The sequence below is a fragment of the Doryrhamphus excisus genome, chromosome 12 (assembly GCF_030265055.1).
Source record: "Doryrhamphus excisus isolate RoL2022-K1 chromosome 12, RoL_Dexc_1.0, whole genome shotgun sequence".
Taxonomy (NCBI): Eukaryota; Metazoa; Chordata; class Actinopteri; order Syngnathiformes; family Syngnathidae; genus Doryrhamphus; species Doryrhamphus excisus.
This window is the reverse complement of record NC_080477.1, coordinates 11,729,793-11,749,001: the sequence shown is the minus strand read 5'-3', so window position 1 is coordinate 11,749,001 and position 19,209 is coordinate 11,729,793. Positions and strand designations below refer to the sequence as shown.

Here is a 19,209-nt window from a genome sequence, read left to right as displayed (position 1 = left end):
AAGGGGGGTTTCTGGGGAGTCAGCTGGTTTTGATGTGAAGTGCAAACAAGAGCAAGAGCATCCTGAAGGCTTCATGCGTGCATCAGAGGACATGCCCAAATAACTATGAAAATAATATATTAACACAATATGACATCTCATTCCAGAGGAACTGCAATGGATTGAAAAGTAAGAATTATTATTATTATTGCTGAATTATCTTTTAAATGTATGAGATTATTATTCATCATAAGGAGGTAGACATGTAGGAAGCATTGTTATTACATAATCAGCACACATTGTGCGACAGAAGCTCTACAATACTTAACCTGTATTGTATTTACTTATATGTTTACTTATATTTTTGTAAATATATATGTTTGTAAATATGCAAATCATGTTTATCTTAGATTATTTCAATTATATTGCATTTTTATTGTATAACATACAATATATTATATTCATTATTATATTGTTACATGATTTACTCCTATTATATTGCATTTGGTACATTTTTAATTTTTCTAGTATTTATTTTTCTTCTGCAAGTGAGCCACTGCAATCAAGCTATTTCCCTTGTGGATCAATAAAGTGTGTCTAAATGTAAGTCCAAGATTACAGAACTGTTCTTGTGTATTGCTTTTTTATTAACTATATTTGCATTGCATATACATACTACCACAATGTAAATTATGCTGATCCCAGGAATATCACGTTTTCTGGCTTGAATAATGGCTTAAATATCGGTACTTGATTTCAGAGACAGAAATGTGACCCTCCATCAAGCCCTTTGCTGACAGGGAATCCAGCACATAAGCACAATGTCAGACAGCAATGAAGGTAAGAGATGATGGATGGTTTGCCAAATCTGCTCCAATGTACATATGCAAACACATATTGAAATACACAAAAACATCTCTGTTAATGTCTAGTGTGGGAGTCTCCTGACTGTGGGAACCCGCGAGGACTGAGGGACTCACATGACACGAGTGGGTTCTCCGAACATGAACTCATTGACATCATGTATAATGCATGCAACAACTCCAACACAGGTAGGTCCACTTGGCAAAGACGAGTGAAGTAATCCATAATACAAAGTTTGGCCTTTCACAATCAGGAGAGGTGTTGGCATCATCCATCTTACAGTACCTGCAAAAGGTGACCTCTCAGAGTCCAGAGCAGGGTGGACTGACATCCCTGCGGCAATTGCTGGACCCTGAATGTCAAGACCCCATTGTGAGCAGAGAGAACTTCCACCTGACTATGAAGGAATGGATCGCTCAGTGCAGGTAATGTCAGCAATTAGAGGATAATTGCAAAACAAACATATACGTACATGTAAAAATAATAAGATAAACATGATGAACATTTACGAACATGTACATGCTTTTTGTGAGAATATTGTGAGCCTGACTGTAAACACTAAAACACACTGCATTTTTTATACAAGACATGGGGTGTATTCTTCTTTGCTCTGTAATTAGTTCAAGCAAGCTTCATCTTTACGGATCAAAATAAAGTTTTGGCAGCGTGTTGAGAACCACGAGGGGTCAACTGGGGCCCATTTGTAAAGGATTTTCTATTTTTTTTAATTGGTTCTAATGTAATTTTCTTCCATAATAATTTGGTATAATGTTTGCACTATTCATACACGGGGTCCTACTGCCATAGTGGGGCATGTTATAAATGAGCTTGTCAACCCATTGGAAATTGCAGTGGTTCAGTGCTCACTATAACAGTCTGACTCACAATGTCATCTTAGAAAGAATGCTGAACTCATCACACAGCAACTGAACAATTGAACAAGTACCAATACAAGTGTAACGTGACTACAACTACAATTTTCCCATAAGCATTTTGTCTGAGCAAAGCATTTCATTGGAGGACAAGCGACATAGAAAATGGATGGATGGATCGCACTGCAATGCTGCCTCTGTCCAGGGACCCCAGAAGGAGGCAGACATCATTGCAGCTCCCTGGCAGGCACCAATAAATGCTTTGCTTGGATGCAAAGCATGATGGGAAAATGTGAAAATAGTTGTTTGTTTTAAACTTGTATTGGTACATGTATTTATGTATTCTATGTATATTTCTTAGGCAAGCCGTTTGGGTGTTAAGTTGTTGTGTGATGATTTTAGTGGTCTTTGTAAGATGACACAGTGAGTCAGACTGTTATATTGAGTAATTATCTCCTGCAAAAAAGTAAAGGAGATGTAACAAGATTAAAATTTAGCCATAAATTAGCCGCATCACTGTATAAGTCACAAGAAAAAAGTAGCGGCTTATACACCGGAAATAACAGTATTTATGTATGACTACACCATGTAAGTCTTCCTTAGTGTCCCCAAGTGTGTTAGTTTTTGGATAGACAAGAACTCTGACTTCTCCTGCTGTTCAGTGGTGATGTGGACAGTGTTGGAGATGCATCTTATCCAAACGCTTCAGTAGTAGCTGTGAATGGTAAGCCATCACTTTTCTCTTTTACTAGATCGTTATTAGACAAATGCCAATCACCTAATCCTGTTTCAGGACTGGAATTCCCATGCTCTAAAACCAAGACTGCCTCCACCAATAGCCAACAGTGTGCCTGGTGAGTGGATTTCTCACTCTTCATTCTGTCCAATTTCAGCACTAACTCTTATTCTGGCCTTACTCAGTGATGGAAAAGACCTATCAGCGGCAGTGTCAGAGCTGAAGCTAGCACACCGCAAGCTCAACGAGCAAAACAGTAGCCTGCTGAGGACGGTGGCTCAGTGTGAAGATGTCAACCTGCAGCTCACTCTGGAGATCACTGAGCTGCGAGCAAAGCTGGCCAGGTGAAAGGTCAAGTCATCATCTTCCCTAGTTGCACAGTGGGAAGTGTTTCAATCGGAAATAATGGAAACATAAAACATTTATTAACGGGATAGGTAAAGCTTTTAGAAGCATAGCATAACATTAACTGTTATACAAGCGTAAGAATCATTTCACCCATGGTTAATATTAATATGTAAATGAAAAAACATGCATTTTTTTAATGACAATAGCATAATGTGAAGGTGATTGGTGCTACAAATGTGCCTCACATATAATTATCAGTTCACTAGTTTAACATACAACTGTAGTTTGAAATATTTTTTTGTGACTTCAAGGCATATGGCTAAAAATAACATTTTAAAAAGCACATATTTTAATTGTAGGTAGACTTCAGAGGTTCAACTGTACTGCAGTATATTTTCTACTGAGACATATTGATACATCATATTTTATTCCGGAATGTGTAGTTCCCAGCGGTCAGCCGTTCGAGCCCGATCCATAACAGAGGAACTGGAGGAGACCCGTCGGGCATTTAAAGAGGCCCAGGAGAAAGCCAGCCGTGCTCAGGCCAGCTGCACCAAACTGGTATTTCACACATTTAAGGCACATACTCTATTAAGTGACTAATTTCAAGACTACAATTTTGGTCCACTTTTTTGTCCCTTACAGAGCAATGAGGTTGAATGCCTGAAGGTTCACATAAGCAGACTTGAGGACAAGGTAATATAGTCAGTTTCAATTAGTCTTTAGATCCAAACCATCCTCATATTTTACTTTTTCTTCTCTTAAGCTTCTTTATTTAATATTTGCTTCTTGCTGCTGCTTGAGTTGAATTGTGTAAATTGTCAGAATCAAACCAGGTCCAATCTTTAAATCTTAGCCAATAAGAAGCCAAGAGTACGTGATTCCAGGACCTTACGACATCAACACATTTGTTAAAGTTGCTGTATGTCACAGATGGTCCGGTGTCGAGAGGGTGTTAACTTTAAATGTAAAAAAAAAATCACCTTGCATGTAAAATGGAGATCACTGAGCTGCGAGCAAAGTAAAATGCTAGAACAGCACTCTACAAGAAGCAATGAAGTCTGTAAAATGAAATAATGAAAAAAAAAATGAAAAAAAATTGTTACAACTATAATGATGAAAATGGTAATATTAATGATGATTATAATAATGGTGATAATAATAACAATAATAATGGTAATAATGATAAAGATTATAACAATAATGATAATAATAATAATAATATTACAATGATAATAATAACAGGGGAAAACAAGACTGGGGGTAGGCATTTATAAGCTTTTGCTTCAGCCTATTCCTTTTGGGCTTGTGATCAGATAGTTGAATACAAACGTAAATAATGGAAAGTTATATTTTGATTGATGTAAGAAATGCACTGTAATGTTTCATATATTTGCCCAAATAAAATAAAAATAAAAAATAAATGAAATTTTTTACGTAAGTTTGTTTCTGCCTATCTAATATCTTGAGTCATTCCTTCATTCGTGGCTGCCTTTAGGCCCAACTTCTCATATTCTTTCCACCAATAAGACACCAAAGTGTTGCCTTTACAAAAACATTTGCATCTCCGCAGAATGAAAAACTGTCCTTTGAAAAGACATGTGCCGAAGATGGCATCAATAAACTCCGAAAGGTCAACGCTGAGTTGAGGGTAGGAACAAACAATATCAATTAAACACTCTTACAGTTAATCTTCATGTTAAAGATTCAAATATTCACAGGCTGGACTTCAAGAAACTCTTGTCATGCTCACTCTGAAAGACAGAGAACTCACTAAGGTTGGTTCATGTGGAAATTTAGCATTAAAACCCGTTGACTGTCATTACTCATCTTGGATTATGTTCCTTTGTAGAAAGATATTCTCATGGATAAAATGAAGAGCTCCCACTTGGATAATCACAACATTATTGAGGTTTGTTGCACTGTTTTACATCTTCCACTGGTTCTGCAAATGAATATGAATAAATATTTTTGGATTTATTTTACATGTTATGGTACAGGGTGTGCAGGCGGAGCTGATGAGGTTACATGAACATTCCCATCAAGTTCTGTTGAGGTATTTTGCATTGTAATGTACATTTCCTAGTTTGACCTAGTTTTGACTGCATGGTCAAATTGAGACTTTTCAGACATTTTGTGCATTTGTAACTGATTGGGAACTAGAATACTGGTACACATGCAGCATATTAAAACTGTTCCCAAAGATTGGAGAAGAAGTTGAAGAAGTTAAGATCATAATAACGCCATAATGCCTCATATTAACTCACTAGCAAGATCTCAGTGTATAGACTGGTCATATATCTCATCTTGTTTCATATTATCTACATACTGTATTGTATATAACTCTGGGAAAAACTGTTGATTTTGTTAATAATTGGGTTTATATTGTTTATTTTTCTATATTGTGTATTCTGTACTACTTAACTGATTCTGTACTCTTGCTGCTGTGCAATGCAAATTTCTCCACTGAGGGACGAATAAAGGCATATCTTATCTTATCTTATCTTAAATATAATACCATATATGCCATACCATGATGACTTGCTTTTCTCTACTTGAATTTGCCTTTGCAAATATTGAATATAATACAGTATAGAGCAAGTGTTTGGACATTTGGTTTGATCAATGCTTGCTAAGACAGAAAGCTAATATAGATTAATAAATGTGATATCCCCTCACAGGTATGACAGACTTTGCATCAGTCCTCAGACTCTCTATGGTCGAGATCCTCCCAACCTACGCTCCCTGCAGAGTGAGATGCAAGACAAGCAGCAGGTACTGTCATGATTAGCACGGGATTGTCTTTTGCAATGACTTTGTACTGTAGTACTGTTTACAAATTTCCCCACTGAGGGACGAATAAAGGCATATCTTAATGTTTTGCAGCAGAACCACCACCTTCATACGGATGGCGAGGACATTCAGAGCATCATCCATAGGATTAAATCTGCAGAAATTGCTCACCTTTTGCGTAATAAGCATTCAGAGAAGGTGAGTTAAAATTCCACAAGAGACACAAGTCGATGTTGTTTCATTGCTTCGTCACCACAGGAATCTTCTCCTGTTGAGATCCAGGAGAACCCTTTTCCTCAGCACCAGCAGCAACAGGCAAGCATCAAGCAGCAGCTTGTTAATGTGTATGTGAGTTTTTGCCTTCCTTTTCTCCTCTTATGGTAACAGAGTGGATTTAGTTGATGTTACTTTCTGCTCTGAGCAGCTCCCTTCTGCTAATAAAATGTCTGCTTTTGACAGAATATTTATGGGCATCCCCTTTACGCAACACACAGGCTTTACCATCCTCAGTATGTAAGACAGTATTGAGGCTAAGTGCAGTTTTAGTGCCCCTTGGTAACTACAGACATAACAGTGTGTGAAGGAGATGTTTATAAAGCTCTGCTGCTGGTTTCAGACTGCACGAGCTAGAGCTGCAGAAGTGCGTATGGGAGGATAAAGGGGAGAAGGTGGACGAGCGGTTGAAAGCCTGGGAGAAGGAGCAAAAGCCAAGCCAGACTGGGAACCAGACTCAGATACCGCAGTCCAAGAAGGTGGCCATTGTGAAGTGGTGGAAAGCCCTCAGTGTGGAGGGAGCTAAAGCCCGGACTGGTGAAAGCAAGCCCATTCAGCAGCTGGCAGAGAGAGCTCGACTCCATGAAGCTGAGCAGACCATCTCTGATATGAGGGAGCAGGTCTGTCACCTGCAAGATTCTCTTAAATCTGCACAGAATTATGCGGCTGAGCAAAAAAGCAGAAGCAGAGCTGTTTTAGTTCATAAGGAAACCAACACTGAGACTGAAGATGAGAACACAGCTGGTGGAACGTGTGTGAGGGAGCAGAGGGATGCAGCAGTGGCCACAGATTTTGTTCACATCCCAAGAGGAGATGCCAAACTTGGAATAACTGCAGACAGACTGCTGGTGGCCCTCAAAAGAATGGAGGCCATGGTCAACAAGGCCCTGGAGTCGGCCAAACTGGTAAAAGAGAACGAGCAGAGAGTGAGCCAAGTGAGGGTGAGGATGGAGAGCATCACTCAGAGGGTGGAGGCCGCTTTGGGACAGGCGGCCAATACCGACATGCAACTGAACATACTTGAGACTCGGATCATGGAAACACCGACGAATCAGGTTTGTCTGTGGGTTTGTGTATTCGAACATCACAGTAGCAGCACAACAAGGCACAATGCGATGATTACAAGATAAAAAACACATTTTGAAAAAAACAAATGAAAGGAAAATACTTAACATGTTAAATACATGTTGTGAATGAATAGGCTCTGGTACTTCCTACTCCTTTTCAGAAACAAATTACATTGAATTTATGCAATTATAATCAAGTGATGTTGTTAATGTAGCCTGATTATTCATTCATTAATTCATTCATTTTCTACCACTTTTTCCTCACGAGGGTCGCGGGGGGTGCTGGAGCCTATCCCAGCTGTCTTCGGGCGAGAGGCGGGGTACACCCTGGACTGGTCGCCAGCCAATCACAGGGCACATATAGACAAACAACCATTCACACTCACATTCATACCTATGGACAATTTGGAGTCACCAATTAGCCTAGCATGTTTTTTTTGGAATGTGGGAGGAAACCGGAGTACCCGGAGATGCACGGAGAGAACATGCAAACTCCACACAGAGATGGCCGAGGGTGGAATTGAACCCTGGTCTCCTAGCTGTGAGGTCAGCGCGTTAACCACTACACCGCCGTGCCGCCCTAGTCCGATTATGTCAATAAAAATTAATAATTATTTAGGGAAGTGCTAAAATGCATGCACCAAAAGTGGGGTAAAATGACCAAGAATAAGTTGATGGAATAAAAGTGAAATAGGTCTGTATAGATTTGAGGTCATCCATTTTATGGTATTCTTTCTCTTTCGGCTTTTCCAGCAGCAAATCAATCGCCTCCATCCAACCCTGTCTTCTGCATCTGTCTCTCTCACACCAACTATCCTCATGTCCTCCTTCACTACATCCATAAACCTCCTCTTTGGTCTTCCTCTACACCTCCTACACTCAAAAAATAAATGTTTAGCCTCAACAAAAAAAATCAACAGTTTCCATTCGTCTTTCTTAGTTATGACAACAGCTTATTTTAAGTAATGCTTACTGAATAATTGTTGTCATAGGGACAAGTTTTTAAGTTTGTAACTCAAAAAAATATGTTAAGTCAACTGACTTAATCATTTTATTCAAAGTAGTTTCATTTGTTGTCTACTTAATTACAATAACAATGCACACAGCTTTTTAAGCAGCAGTAACTTACATTTTTTTACATTGCATTTATGTATTAAATCAAGTGGTGTCAACAGATACTCTCAATTACTTTTTAGAGTGTACCTGGCAGCTCTAAATGCAGCATCCTTCTACTGATATATTCACTATCTCTCCTCTGGACATGTCCCAACCATCTCAGTTTGGCCTCTCTGACTTTATCTTCAAGGCCTCTAACATATAACGTCTAATGTAATGTCCGTCTGATGTACTCCTTCCTGATCCTATCCATCCTGGTCACTGCCAATGAGAACCTCAGCATTCTCATCTCTGCTGTTTGCAAATTTAATTAAGGAGGAGCGGTTAATTCCTAATTCCCGATCCTTCAATTATTTTCCTGAACATCTTATATGGAAAGCAACGTCATGTGGATTACTAAATATCATCTTCCCTGTCCACTTTTCCGAGGCAGGTGTGTTCCGAGGTTTTGGTAAGTCCAGAGCATTCAACTGAGTGTTTGGCACAGGATAAAGATCAAATAGAGAGTCCTCCACCTCCACCTCCACCATCACCTCCACCATCTGTAATTCTACAAGTCAGTGAGCCTCCACAGCTTCCAGTGAAAGGTATGATAGTTGCATTCCTGTATACATGTTCAGACACAAATGAATAAAACTTACTTCCTCTTTTATTGGTGATGAAAATAGACACAATGGGCAGTTATTCAAATTGTGCACAACAGCTGTCACTTTTAAACAGACAGTGAGAATAATCTCTGAGGGAGTGTATGTCACTGGTATCTATCAAAGCCTGTGTCTATTTTTTTTTTCCAAAATGTCAACATACGGCCCCTGGGAAGGGTAAAGTATATTTAGCCATGCTGAACCTTGTAGATTGTTGGATTTTGTACAAATGTAAGGCACTGTAAGTGGAAAAACTTGACCTTTTAGGGTTACACAAATTGATGAATTCAATTAAAACCAGAATTGCACGGTCAGGTCTGAATTTACTCATGCAATTAATTTTATCATTTTAATAGAATTGCATGGGATTGACTATTTTTCTGTTAAACTCTCATAAACAGACTTGATCTTTCTTTTGAATGATTTGTGGTACAAGAATACAAAGACAGTAGATGCTGAGGAAGTTAAGATATGCATGAATATCCAAGCTTTTCAGGGACTTTTTTTGAATCTTATGACATATTTTATGACAGTAGGGGCGTATTTAGACATCTGGGGGCCCAAGGGAAACCCAGTCATTGAGGCCCTCCACGTCGATGTACTTTAGGCCACTTTTTTTTCCCTGCTTTTGAAATTTGTTCCAGTTATCTGTCAGTTGAAGCTACTAGTTCAAATGCCATGTTTATTTACCCTCTCCTCCATAAAACATTTTAAATTCTTAATGTTTTAAGAGGAACTGCACTTTTTGGGGGAATTTTGCCCATCATTCACAATGCTTATGTGAAACATGAACACACATTTTTTTCCCTTTTCTGTGCATTATAGAAGAAAACAAGTTAATATGAGCAAGCTAACAATGGATGTCATTGGGACTTTTTCAGTGCTTTGGTTCCGATTTTCTACAAGAAAAGCTCTGATAAAACATTCCACTGTTCTCAAATATCTTAATTTTTATTTTTCTGCACAAAATAAGATGAAAAACAAATCAAGAATAAAGAAAATCAATCAATCAGTAATAAATGAATATAATAATAATAATAATAAAACGGCAAATAACAAAAACTTAAGAAACCACATATAGTTGGTGGGTAGACAAATTATTTTTTTCAGATTAAAATTAACAAAGCATTATTAGAGCCCTGTAGACATGACAAAACACGACTATAGTCACATTTATACTCTTTTTATTTACAACATATTGCGCAACTGCAGGGTCTTGAGACACATGCTAACTCGCAAACTAGAGAGCTAGCGACCTAAACGGTAGCCTTCAAGTTATTTCCTTTAAACTTAAATAGCCAAAAATGTACCACTTCCACACAGATAGGGAGGATAACTATTAACAGTTATTTAACCTTTAACATGAACATTAATCAAACACAATATTTTTTTCTGGGTACATGATACCATACAGCATCCATATCAAACTTGCGCGGGCCGCACTAACATTAAACTTTCATATCAAGGCGGGGGCCTCAAACTAGTGTCCTGCGGGCCACATTTGGCGACATTTGAGAGCCCTGATCTAACCCAAGTAGATGAATCAGTCCTGTTTCTGGGGTTGTTGTTGCCTGAGTGATGAAGCCGATGAGGCAGGGCGACTGAACGTCCTGAAACAGGAGTCACAGCAGATCAGCTTCACTCTGCCCACACCTGCCGTGACAGTCCATTTCTTTTTTGTCCGTTCCCTATTTCATCAAACAGTCTTCCGCTCTGTTGTCCCTTAGCATTTGCATTGCATCTGATTTTCTGTTGAATGCAAATGAACTGTTTTCTTTTTCTGTTTAGCTCCGGCAGACACAGAATGTGACACAGAGCAAGACAGCTGCAACAAGGTAAGACATCCTTTTCTTCGGTGAAATACAATATCATAACTTGGCATCCTAGCATTGAGGCACAGTTACATGAGTTACATTGAGTTACATGTTCATTTTCCAAAGTCAATTTTATTATAAAATAAAATACCATGCACAGAATGGCAATAATTTGGCATTGCCTGAAGATCATATAGTGCTTACCGAGTACTGATGACACATTTTAACATGTGGTTTAAAATCAGATGTGTTCAATGGGACAGCTGTAGTGGCCGCTAAAAGAGTTTGTTTTTTCGTCCCTGCTTTTATTTAAAGTCCCTTGAAAACTTTTTAAAGTTTTTCTTGAGTTTTAAAACAGCTTTTTGCTGGATTCCATCAGGTTAGAGGAGGATGGTGTTTCCTCTATGTGATAGACGACTAACTCACTAACTAGTCACACATACACACACACACACACACACTGAAGCAGCTCAAAGAGGCATGCAGCCCTTCTCCTTAAATGGTCAAAGCTCCTAGGAGTCAAAGAGAGGCTGCTGCTGCTGAAAAAAGACAGGGAACAGAGGGGATGGGAGAAGGAAGCGGCGACTAAGAGACTGGAGACATGTTCTGAGAAAAGGCAGAGTGTGGTGACAGTCAATGGGAAGTCGGCCTGAGAGGACAGTGGGAACTGGAGCCGGACCCAGGTAATGAATGCTCCATGCTGGTTGCACAGGTCATGTGGATGTGAGAGGCAGGTTAAGTTGTGTTTGATGTTTCTGCATTAGAATCAAACATGATTATTTTGGACAGTCTCCTACGTGGCATGTAATGGATGCGGTGTCTTTTTTTTTTTACCAGTATTTTAATGAAAGTTTTCAAGTGTGGTAATCTACTGATGCAGCTGAAAGTCAGCAGATTTACTGACTGTACATTTGTTCGCTCGTTCTCACCAGCTTTCCTCGTTATCTCACAGTGTGGTTTACGAATAGAGAACGCTACTTCCTCTGTGGGCCCCATGCTTGACTCAAGCACATTTTAAATAAATGTGGCAGAAGGGAGTCGTGTCTTATGTAACATGAGGGGAGCAAGGGTCCCCGTGTCTCCCTTCATTGCTTGTTAGAAGCACTCCGTATTGTAAAAGAGCAAGACTATCTTGGCTCTGTATGCACACAGAAATGCTGTATATGTCCTGTCTGCTTCTTCCACAGGAAATAATCTCGGTAATTAAGCGCTCAGCAAATATTTATCTCAGTCTCACGGTCACATCTGCAGTGTGGGGTCTTCTGCAGAGGTGGCTCATCTCTATGATGCATTTGCTCTTGCCTGATTTGCACAAAATGGCACAGCATCTAAAATCTTGCCTTGTAAATTGAGTAAAGATACAAGAAAACATAGGAATTACTGTTAGTGATTCATCCCTTAACCTTTTATTCCTTCAAAAAGCATGTCTGAAAACATACTGAATGCAATAGGGATGTAAATCCCTGTTATTGATACCATTCAAAAACAAATAAAAACAACAATTCGATGCAATGAAGCGTACAAACAATACGAGTCGATTCTATGGTTAATGCTTGTTGATGTAGATAATCTTACATTAAGAAATGAAGATGCCAGTTACGTAAATAGAAGAAGTCTTACTTCTTCTTTCTCCTTCGGCTTTTCCCTTCAGGGGTCTCCACAGCAAACCAATCTCCTCCATCCAACCCTGTCTTCTGCATCTGTCTCTTTCACACCAACTACCCTCATGTCCTCCTTCACTACATCTATAAACCTCCTCTTTGGTCTTCCTCTACGCCTCCTACCTGGCAGCTGTAAACGTTGCATCCTTCTATCAATATATTCACTATGTCTCCTCTGGACATGTCCCAACCATCTCAGTCTGGCCTCTCTGACTTTATTTCCAAGGCCTCTAACATGTAATGTCCCTCTGATGTACTTGATCCTATCCATCCTGGTCACTCCCAATGAGAACCTCAGCATCCTCATCTCTGCTACCTCCATTTCTGCTTCCTGTCTTTTCCTCAGTGGCACTGTCGCTAGACAAAACAACATGGCTGGTCTCACCACAATTTTGTATACCTTTCCTTTCATTTTAGCTGAAACTCAAACCGGATATCCGGCTGCATCAGTTTATCGTTCACATCCCTAGTATGCAGGGTCGTGGAAAAGAATTACACTGTTACGGCATGGTCGCAATCGAGGAAGTTGCTCAGATAGAATTAGGTCAAGCAGTGTCCAACATATCAACATTATTAAAACCTTGTGGACAAAGGACAAAGGGAAGAAATATGGTTAGAAAAGAAATATATAAATATACTGAATAATGAGTAGGGGGTATTTCAATCACTATGTTTACATGCAGTCAAATAACCCTGTCATAACCGGAATATTAGCAATAACTCAGTTATGCACGGCCATGTAAACAACAAGAATATGCTCATATTCCAGTTTTTAAAAACCATTCGAAAGGAATTTTGGGTCTTTGACAGGAAGTATTGGATTTTAAAACATGTCGGCATGCAAAACTGCACATTTTTTGAGCAAGGAGGAAACGAACCATCTCAAGAAAAATGTTTATGTCCTTTATAGATGCTTGATAGACGTCTTGCTGGTGTTGTTTTTGTATACAGGAAGAAGAAGCGGAAACAACGTCATTGCCTCATGATGTTGTCCGTTTGTCGCTGTTTTGATCAGGATATCCCGATTGTTTTGTTCAAAAAAAATTAATTAATGAAAATATACAAACATTTCCACACATACAATAATAGAGAATATGTTTAGTATTAAGATTTGACCTATGGAGTCATTTATGAGTGTCCTTTTCTCATGTGATTCATGAGACCAGTTACTAAAACCTTCCTTGTGGAGTTTTGAAGCCGACTGAACATTTATCAAGAGTGTCTGAAACAACCATGATTTTATTCCATCTTACATCTCCGAGTAAAATAGGACATGCATGTCATGGCAGACAGCAACCAAATGCAAATGTAGAGCTACATACAGTACAGTAGCAATCACTTGTACTGTGCTGATTTGCATACATTTGCTTTAAAAAAGGGAAGCAAGTTCAAAGGAATATTTCAATAGATGGGAGACATGACTTACTTTGATGTTTCAGATGCAATTTTACATATAGATGCAATTTTCCCTGAAATAGCATCTTAAATATACGATATCTAATGGAACAATGGCTCGTACTAAGGATAATGACATCTTGCATTATTTAACTTTTAGTGGTTTTACACAATTGTGGACCAGCACAATGTGATTATCATGCATGTTTATTTTAAGTCATGTTATAAGGCGACTTCACAAACAAAGCATACTTGGAAACTGTGGTGGAAGCCCTAGAGCAAACAAAACTCAAAAATGCATTACTGTGACTTTAATAGGAATAGTGATAAAAATGAACAATGATCATGGGTGTCCTTTATTGCACTTACATGGTCCCTGAACTGAACCCAAACTGTAACCCGTATGTCTGATTCCCACACAGGATGTACTTATGATATTTTGTATATCTAAAGTCCCCTGTGTTTATTTTACACACTCCCTGTGGAGCTTAGTCAGCACAGACTTCAGAAGCATGAAATAATTCTTTTGGGCATCTTTTGACACTAAAGTGAAGGAAGTGAACATCCTAGGTGTGAATGAAGCAAATGTAAATTAATGTAACTTCAATGTTTACCATCGCTTACCGTGTTAGGCTCACTGACACTTTTGAAGAATGAAATGTTAGATTTCTCAGCATTTGGCATAGGCCTTGGTTGCTTGGTGTGAAGGGCAACTTTAGAGGCATTCATTTTGGTTTGGTTTTTGCATCTTGTCAATTAGCAACAGCTTGTTGCACACAGTGCTTATGGTGTTACGTTTGGATTTATTTATAAAGTGTTGTAATTTGATTAAGCAAGGCGGAGACATGGCGGCTGGAAGGTTCAATAAAGTCTTTCATGAACAAATGATTAGCTCTCACAGCCTGAAACATCAAAGTAGCAAAGTAAGGCTAGGCACAGTTAGGGCTAACAAGGAAAGATGCATCCAACACATTTGTGACAAGAAATGGAGGAAAAGTATAGCAAAAGGTCCACACCCATAATCGAGTACAAGCAAACGCAAGACAGAAGTCAAGGTGAAGAATAATTAACTCCCATCTGAACTCAATAGCCGTCTAATTAGAAATTAGAAAAAGGTGCGCTCCCAGCTCTTAATAACAAAAGTAAAGGCACTGCATAGGTTGCCAGATAGGAACAATATCACAAAATGAAACACCAAAAAACAAATCCAACCTGTCATGTGGCAATATTCTAACCTGTTTAGATTCTAAATGTTTTATTATAATTTCCATGCAACTATTATGCGTGTTTGTGCAGGTCCAAAAAGAGGCGACACACCAGGAACTGCCAGGAACTATTTTTCACCAAAACACCAAAGAATCCAGCGACACAGCCTGCACAGCTGAGAACAAGTTTGTTTACCCCCTCACCCGCTCTCGACCCTGTCTGCTCCCTACCATGCCCACACTGCCTGAGGAAGAGGAAGACTCCCCCGAAGAGCTGGACAGTTCTTCTAGCTCTCCCAGTACAGTGAGTACGCAACACAGTGTCCTTTTCTGAAGTACACATACTGTATTAGGCCAAAACATGTGAGTCTATAAACGGCCACCGCTGAGTAATTGAGTTGGTCATGGTCAGGAAGCTCTAAGTGTTACTATTCAAGGTTTCTGCCTCCAAAAAAGGTGCCTGTTTTTTTGGCCTTTTGCCTCATTACCTCCAAAGAGCAAATGAGGTAATAACAACATAGCATGTGATAAAAGAGTTTTAACAGTTATTAGAGAATAGTTTTAACACTCCTTTGAGGTTAGCGTTTATGAAACTGACAATCAACTCTCCCATTTCAAAGTGTTATGACATCCTGCGTATTTTTCTTATCCAAACAATATTTTTTGTGGATTCATAAATATCCATCCATCCATTTTTCTTATGCCACTTATCCTCACGAGGGTCGTAGGGGTATGCTGGAGCCTATCGCAGTTGTCTTCGGGTGAGAGGCGGGTTCCACCATGGACTGGTCACCAGCCAATCACAGGGCACATATAGACAAACAACCATGCACACTCACATTCATACTTATGGACAATTTGGAGTTAACCAATTAGTCGAGTGGTAAGCGCGCAGACCTCACAGCTAGGAGACCAGGATTCAATTCCACCCTCGGCCATCTCTGTGTGGAGTTTGCATGTTCTCCCTGTGCATGCGTGGGTTTTCTCCGGGTACTCCGGTTTCCTCCCACATTCCAAAAACATGCTAGGTTGATTGGCGACTCCAAATTGTCCATAGGTATGAATGTGAGTGTGAATGGTTGTTTGTCTATATGTGCCCTGTGATTGGCTGGCGACCAGTCCAGGGTGTACCTCGCCTCTCGCCCGAAGACAGCTGGGATAGGCTCCAGCACCCCCCGTGACCCTCGTGAGGAAAAGCGGTAGAAAATGAATGAATGAATGAATTAACCTAGCATGTTTTCGGAATGTGGGAGGAAACCTGTGTGGCCAACATGCACTCGGCCAACATGCGGCCCAATTGTTTACATATGAGTTCTACTGAATGGGTGATAAACAACAACTAAACATAAGACATAACTTAAAACTTTTATTTCCAAATGCCCGCAATGCATGTTGGGTAGTCCAGCTGCAACAACAATACTATGAACAAGAAATGTTAACACCTCCTTGTTTACTTCGCTGACATCCTCATCATATTTTGCAATCGAGCAAAAATGACAAACACAGCAAAATGTTGAGGTGAAAGTGTACCAGCATACCCAGCATACCTTGTGGCTGGAATATATGGATGTTTTTTATGGATGTGTGTAGATGTTTTTTTGTACTAGCTACAGATTGCACCTGACTATTTTGGCGACTTAAGCGCGCAACAATAGCACTGGAAGTTGAACTCTTGTTACATGGAAGTGTTTGTGTGGTGTGTTGATTATTTTTTTGCACAGTGTGCACCTGTTGAGAGTGGAGCTGTTGTCATGACTGGCCCCAAAATCATCTACCCACAGCAGGCCCCCATTGTCCAACAGGATGGGCGTCCTATAGAACAGGCCAGGTGAGTGAAATCTTCAATTCGGAAGGACACAAGATCTCTGACGGCGAAATTATCTATAGTAGATGCCTGCTATATTGTAAGACTACCTGCAAAGTAAGAAATTGTCTATTTCTGACTCACCTCACCCCCCAAATTCTTCTACTAGCATGCTATTGACTTTCTCCTCGGATTTTGCATCAACAGTTGCAATAAAAATGAGAACCTCTTCCCCACTCTTAACTGCCATTCAATCCAGGTTGAAGCCTTAAATATGCCCCACACACACTCACCAATAATGAATGATAATGTAAGATGGAAGAGTTGGAACGTGTGGACTAACTTGTGTTCACATCGCCGCATGTTTTGAGGTCGGACTCACTGTCGATGCTTGTGTTTGTGCAAACAAATGTTTTCATCACATAGCACACAGCTATGGTGCATTCAAGGACCACTTGACATAAAAAATATCACAGTGGTACACATATGTTGTACATTTTACCTTTATTAAAACGTATTTATACATTATTATTGACGGTGAATGAGATGTGTTTCTGAGGGGAAAAAAAGAAATTAATTTTGAATAATATGCAAATTTGACTGCACGGAGATCGAGTGGTTAGTGCACAGGCCACACAGCTAGGAGACCCAAGTTCAATTCCATCCTCGTGAATCTCTGTGTGGAGTTTGCATGTTCTCCCCGTGTATGCGTGTGTTTTCTCCGGTTTCCTCCCACATTCCAAAAACATGCTAGGTTAATTGGTGACTCCAAATTGTCCATAGGTATGAATGTGAGTGTGAATGGTTGTTTGTCTATATGTGCCCTGTGATTGGCTGGCAACCAGTCGAGGGCGTACCCCTCCTCTCGCCAGAAGAAGACAGCTGGGATAGGCTCCAGCATACCCACGACCCTTGTCAAGTGGAAGAAAATGAATGAATGAATATGCAAATTTACTGTTTTGTAAATTGAATGTATATCATACTGAATATATTTAACTGTAACTGTACTTTATGTTTTAGGCCCCACAGTCCCAGATCTCGTCTGGCCAGAAACTCCACTGGAGGACCCATCACCACAGTTGGTAGGTAAAACACATGTAAACAACTACTTTCCTTTTACTCCTCTAAAATACCTCATTGGTATTACGGCCTGCCTTAGACAGCACAGGTCATGTCATTGATCTGGTGAAGGACAATCTACCGGAGATGCAGCTCTCTGAAGAGGATCGCCAGAAGAATCTGGAGTTGCTGGAACAAGCTAAAAAGGTCAGCGACCGCTTTCTGATGCGCCGGGGCCGTCGTTCTACCAGCAGCCTTTCCGACTCTCTAACAGGTGACTCATCAAAATACAGTAGAACACAAAGGACAATGTTTATACTATTAATAGTATAAACACTTTGGGTTCACATGTGCAAAAAACAATAATGAAGGAATCTTAATGGCAAAACTTAGGCACATGTTGGGGGTAAATATCTACGTAGTACAAAATGCCATTTGTGTTATTGATTGCCATTGTTGTCTCTTGTTTGAGTTGTAGGATTCCCTGACGTGGCCTGCAGCTCACAGTCTGTCAGTCAGGTAAAGCTTTAGGTTTAATACAAATTGTGATGTGTTTTTTCTTCTCTCACATTAAAACGTGATAAAAAAAACATGTTAAAAGGCCAGCCAGCACAAAGGTCAAAGGTTTCTGGTTCGTCACTGGGATTGCACACAACTCAGGAGGGATTGAGGTCCATTCTTTATAGCTATTACCCAAATCCTGATGATTTTGAGGCTGTCACTTGGAGACTTGAAAGTACTCAAAACAAATTAAAATACAAACCGTGACTTAACGTTTTTTTCCCTATTTTTTTTGTTGGTATTCTCTCTTTCTGTTACAATGAACATCCCAAAACATCTCCATTATTCATGTCTTTTTAAGGGGTCAAATAATTATTTCTCTGACTATAATGGACTCTGTTTGAACCTCCACTGTCTGTCGCCCTCTCCTGTAGCATCTGGATGTTGCCTCAGTGAGAGGGCAAACGGATGTGACCACTCAGGATCAGGAGGTCAGATAACACATTCCCTCACTTCATTTCCTTTAAACAGAGCTTTCTCTCTCTCCAAATATTACATAAGTCATGTAAAAAGGGTAATAACATGTGAAGAAAAGCAATTTCAGCATGAATGAAGTGTAATGTTGTGACCACCCTCAGGGCAGCAGACTGTTGGTTGACTGGAAGCTCACAGAGAAGAGAAAAGTGTCTTCTGGGACGCTAACGCCACGGTTTGCCATCCCTAAGGAAAACTGTGAACCCAAAAGTCCCCCAGGAGTCAACAAAAGTGATGAGGGAGTCGGGTCGGGACGAAATTCCAACCAAGCCCCAGCTACAGGGGTTGCCAAGCCAGTTCCCCGGCCCCCAACGCAACAGGCCCCCTGCACAGCCGAGATAAAGACCATTGGAGCCTTTCCACCACTCATGAGGGCTGTTTCCTGGGATGCTGTTGGAGGCGTTAACTCCAGAAACGGAGCGGAGGACTCAAATTCTGACAAGGCCAGGGATGCCGTCTTTAAAGCCTCAGGTCTCAAGGAGCTCACAACACCAAAACTTTCCAAATTCAGAGAGGTAAAACATTGGAGCCATTGCTTTAATCT

At 40.0% G+C, this 19,209-nt stretch overlaps 1 protein-coding gene across 1 annotated transcript in view; it reads left to right on the top strand.

Annotated features, from left to right (window-relative positions):
• Window positions 1-785: 785 nt before the first annotated feature.
• The window catches only part of mrvi1 (murine retrovirus integration site 1 homolog), a 28,212-nt gene continuing 9,788 nt past the window's right edge, over window positions 786-19,209 (top strand). The window contains exons 1-25 of the mRNA XM_058089062.1: window positions 786-819; window positions 912-1,031; window positions 1,097-1,268; window positions 2,378-2,439; window positions 2,509-2,569; window positions 2,637-2,795; window positions 3,243-3,360; window positions 3,445-3,495; window positions 4,373-4,450; window positions 4,521-4,577; window positions 4,652-4,711; window positions 4,800-4,855; window positions 5,481-5,574; window positions 5,686-5,790; window positions 5,851-5,936; window positions 6,209-6,920; window positions 8,482-8,635; window positions 10,481-10,527; window positions 14,859-15,071; window positions 16,489-16,595; window positions 17,592-17,653; window positions 17,731-17,904; window positions 18,109-18,149; window positions 18,566-18,622; window positions 18,770-19,180. Coding sequence (XP_057945045.1) covers window positions 801-819; window positions 912-1,031; window positions 1,097-1,268; window positions 2,378-2,439; window positions 2,509-2,569; window positions 2,637-2,795; window positions 3,243-3,360; window positions 3,445-3,495; window positions 4,373-4,450; window positions 4,521-4,577; window positions 4,652-4,711; window positions 4,800-4,855; window positions 5,481-5,574; window positions 5,686-5,790; window positions 5,851-5,936; window positions 6,209-6,920; window positions 8,482-8,635; window positions 10,481-10,527; window positions 14,859-15,071; window positions 16,489-16,595; window positions 17,592-17,653; window positions 17,731-17,904; window positions 18,109-18,149; window positions 18,566-18,622; window positions 18,770-19,180 — 3,276 coding nt within the window. The 5' untranslated portion in view covers window positions 786-800. The remainder of the gene's footprint in view (window positions 820-911; window positions 1,032-1,096; window positions 1,269-2,377; window positions 2,440-2,508; window positions 2,570-2,636; window positions 2,796-3,242; window positions 3,361-3,444; window positions 3,496-4,372; window positions 4,451-4,520; window positions 4,578-4,651; window positions 4,712-4,799; window positions 4,856-5,480; window positions 5,575-5,685; window positions 5,791-5,850; window positions 5,937-6,208; window positions 6,921-8,481; window positions 8,636-10,480; window positions 10,528-14,858; window positions 15,072-16,488; window positions 16,596-17,591; window positions 17,654-17,730; window positions 17,905-18,108; window positions 18,150-18,565; window positions 18,623-18,769; window positions 19,181-19,209) is intronic.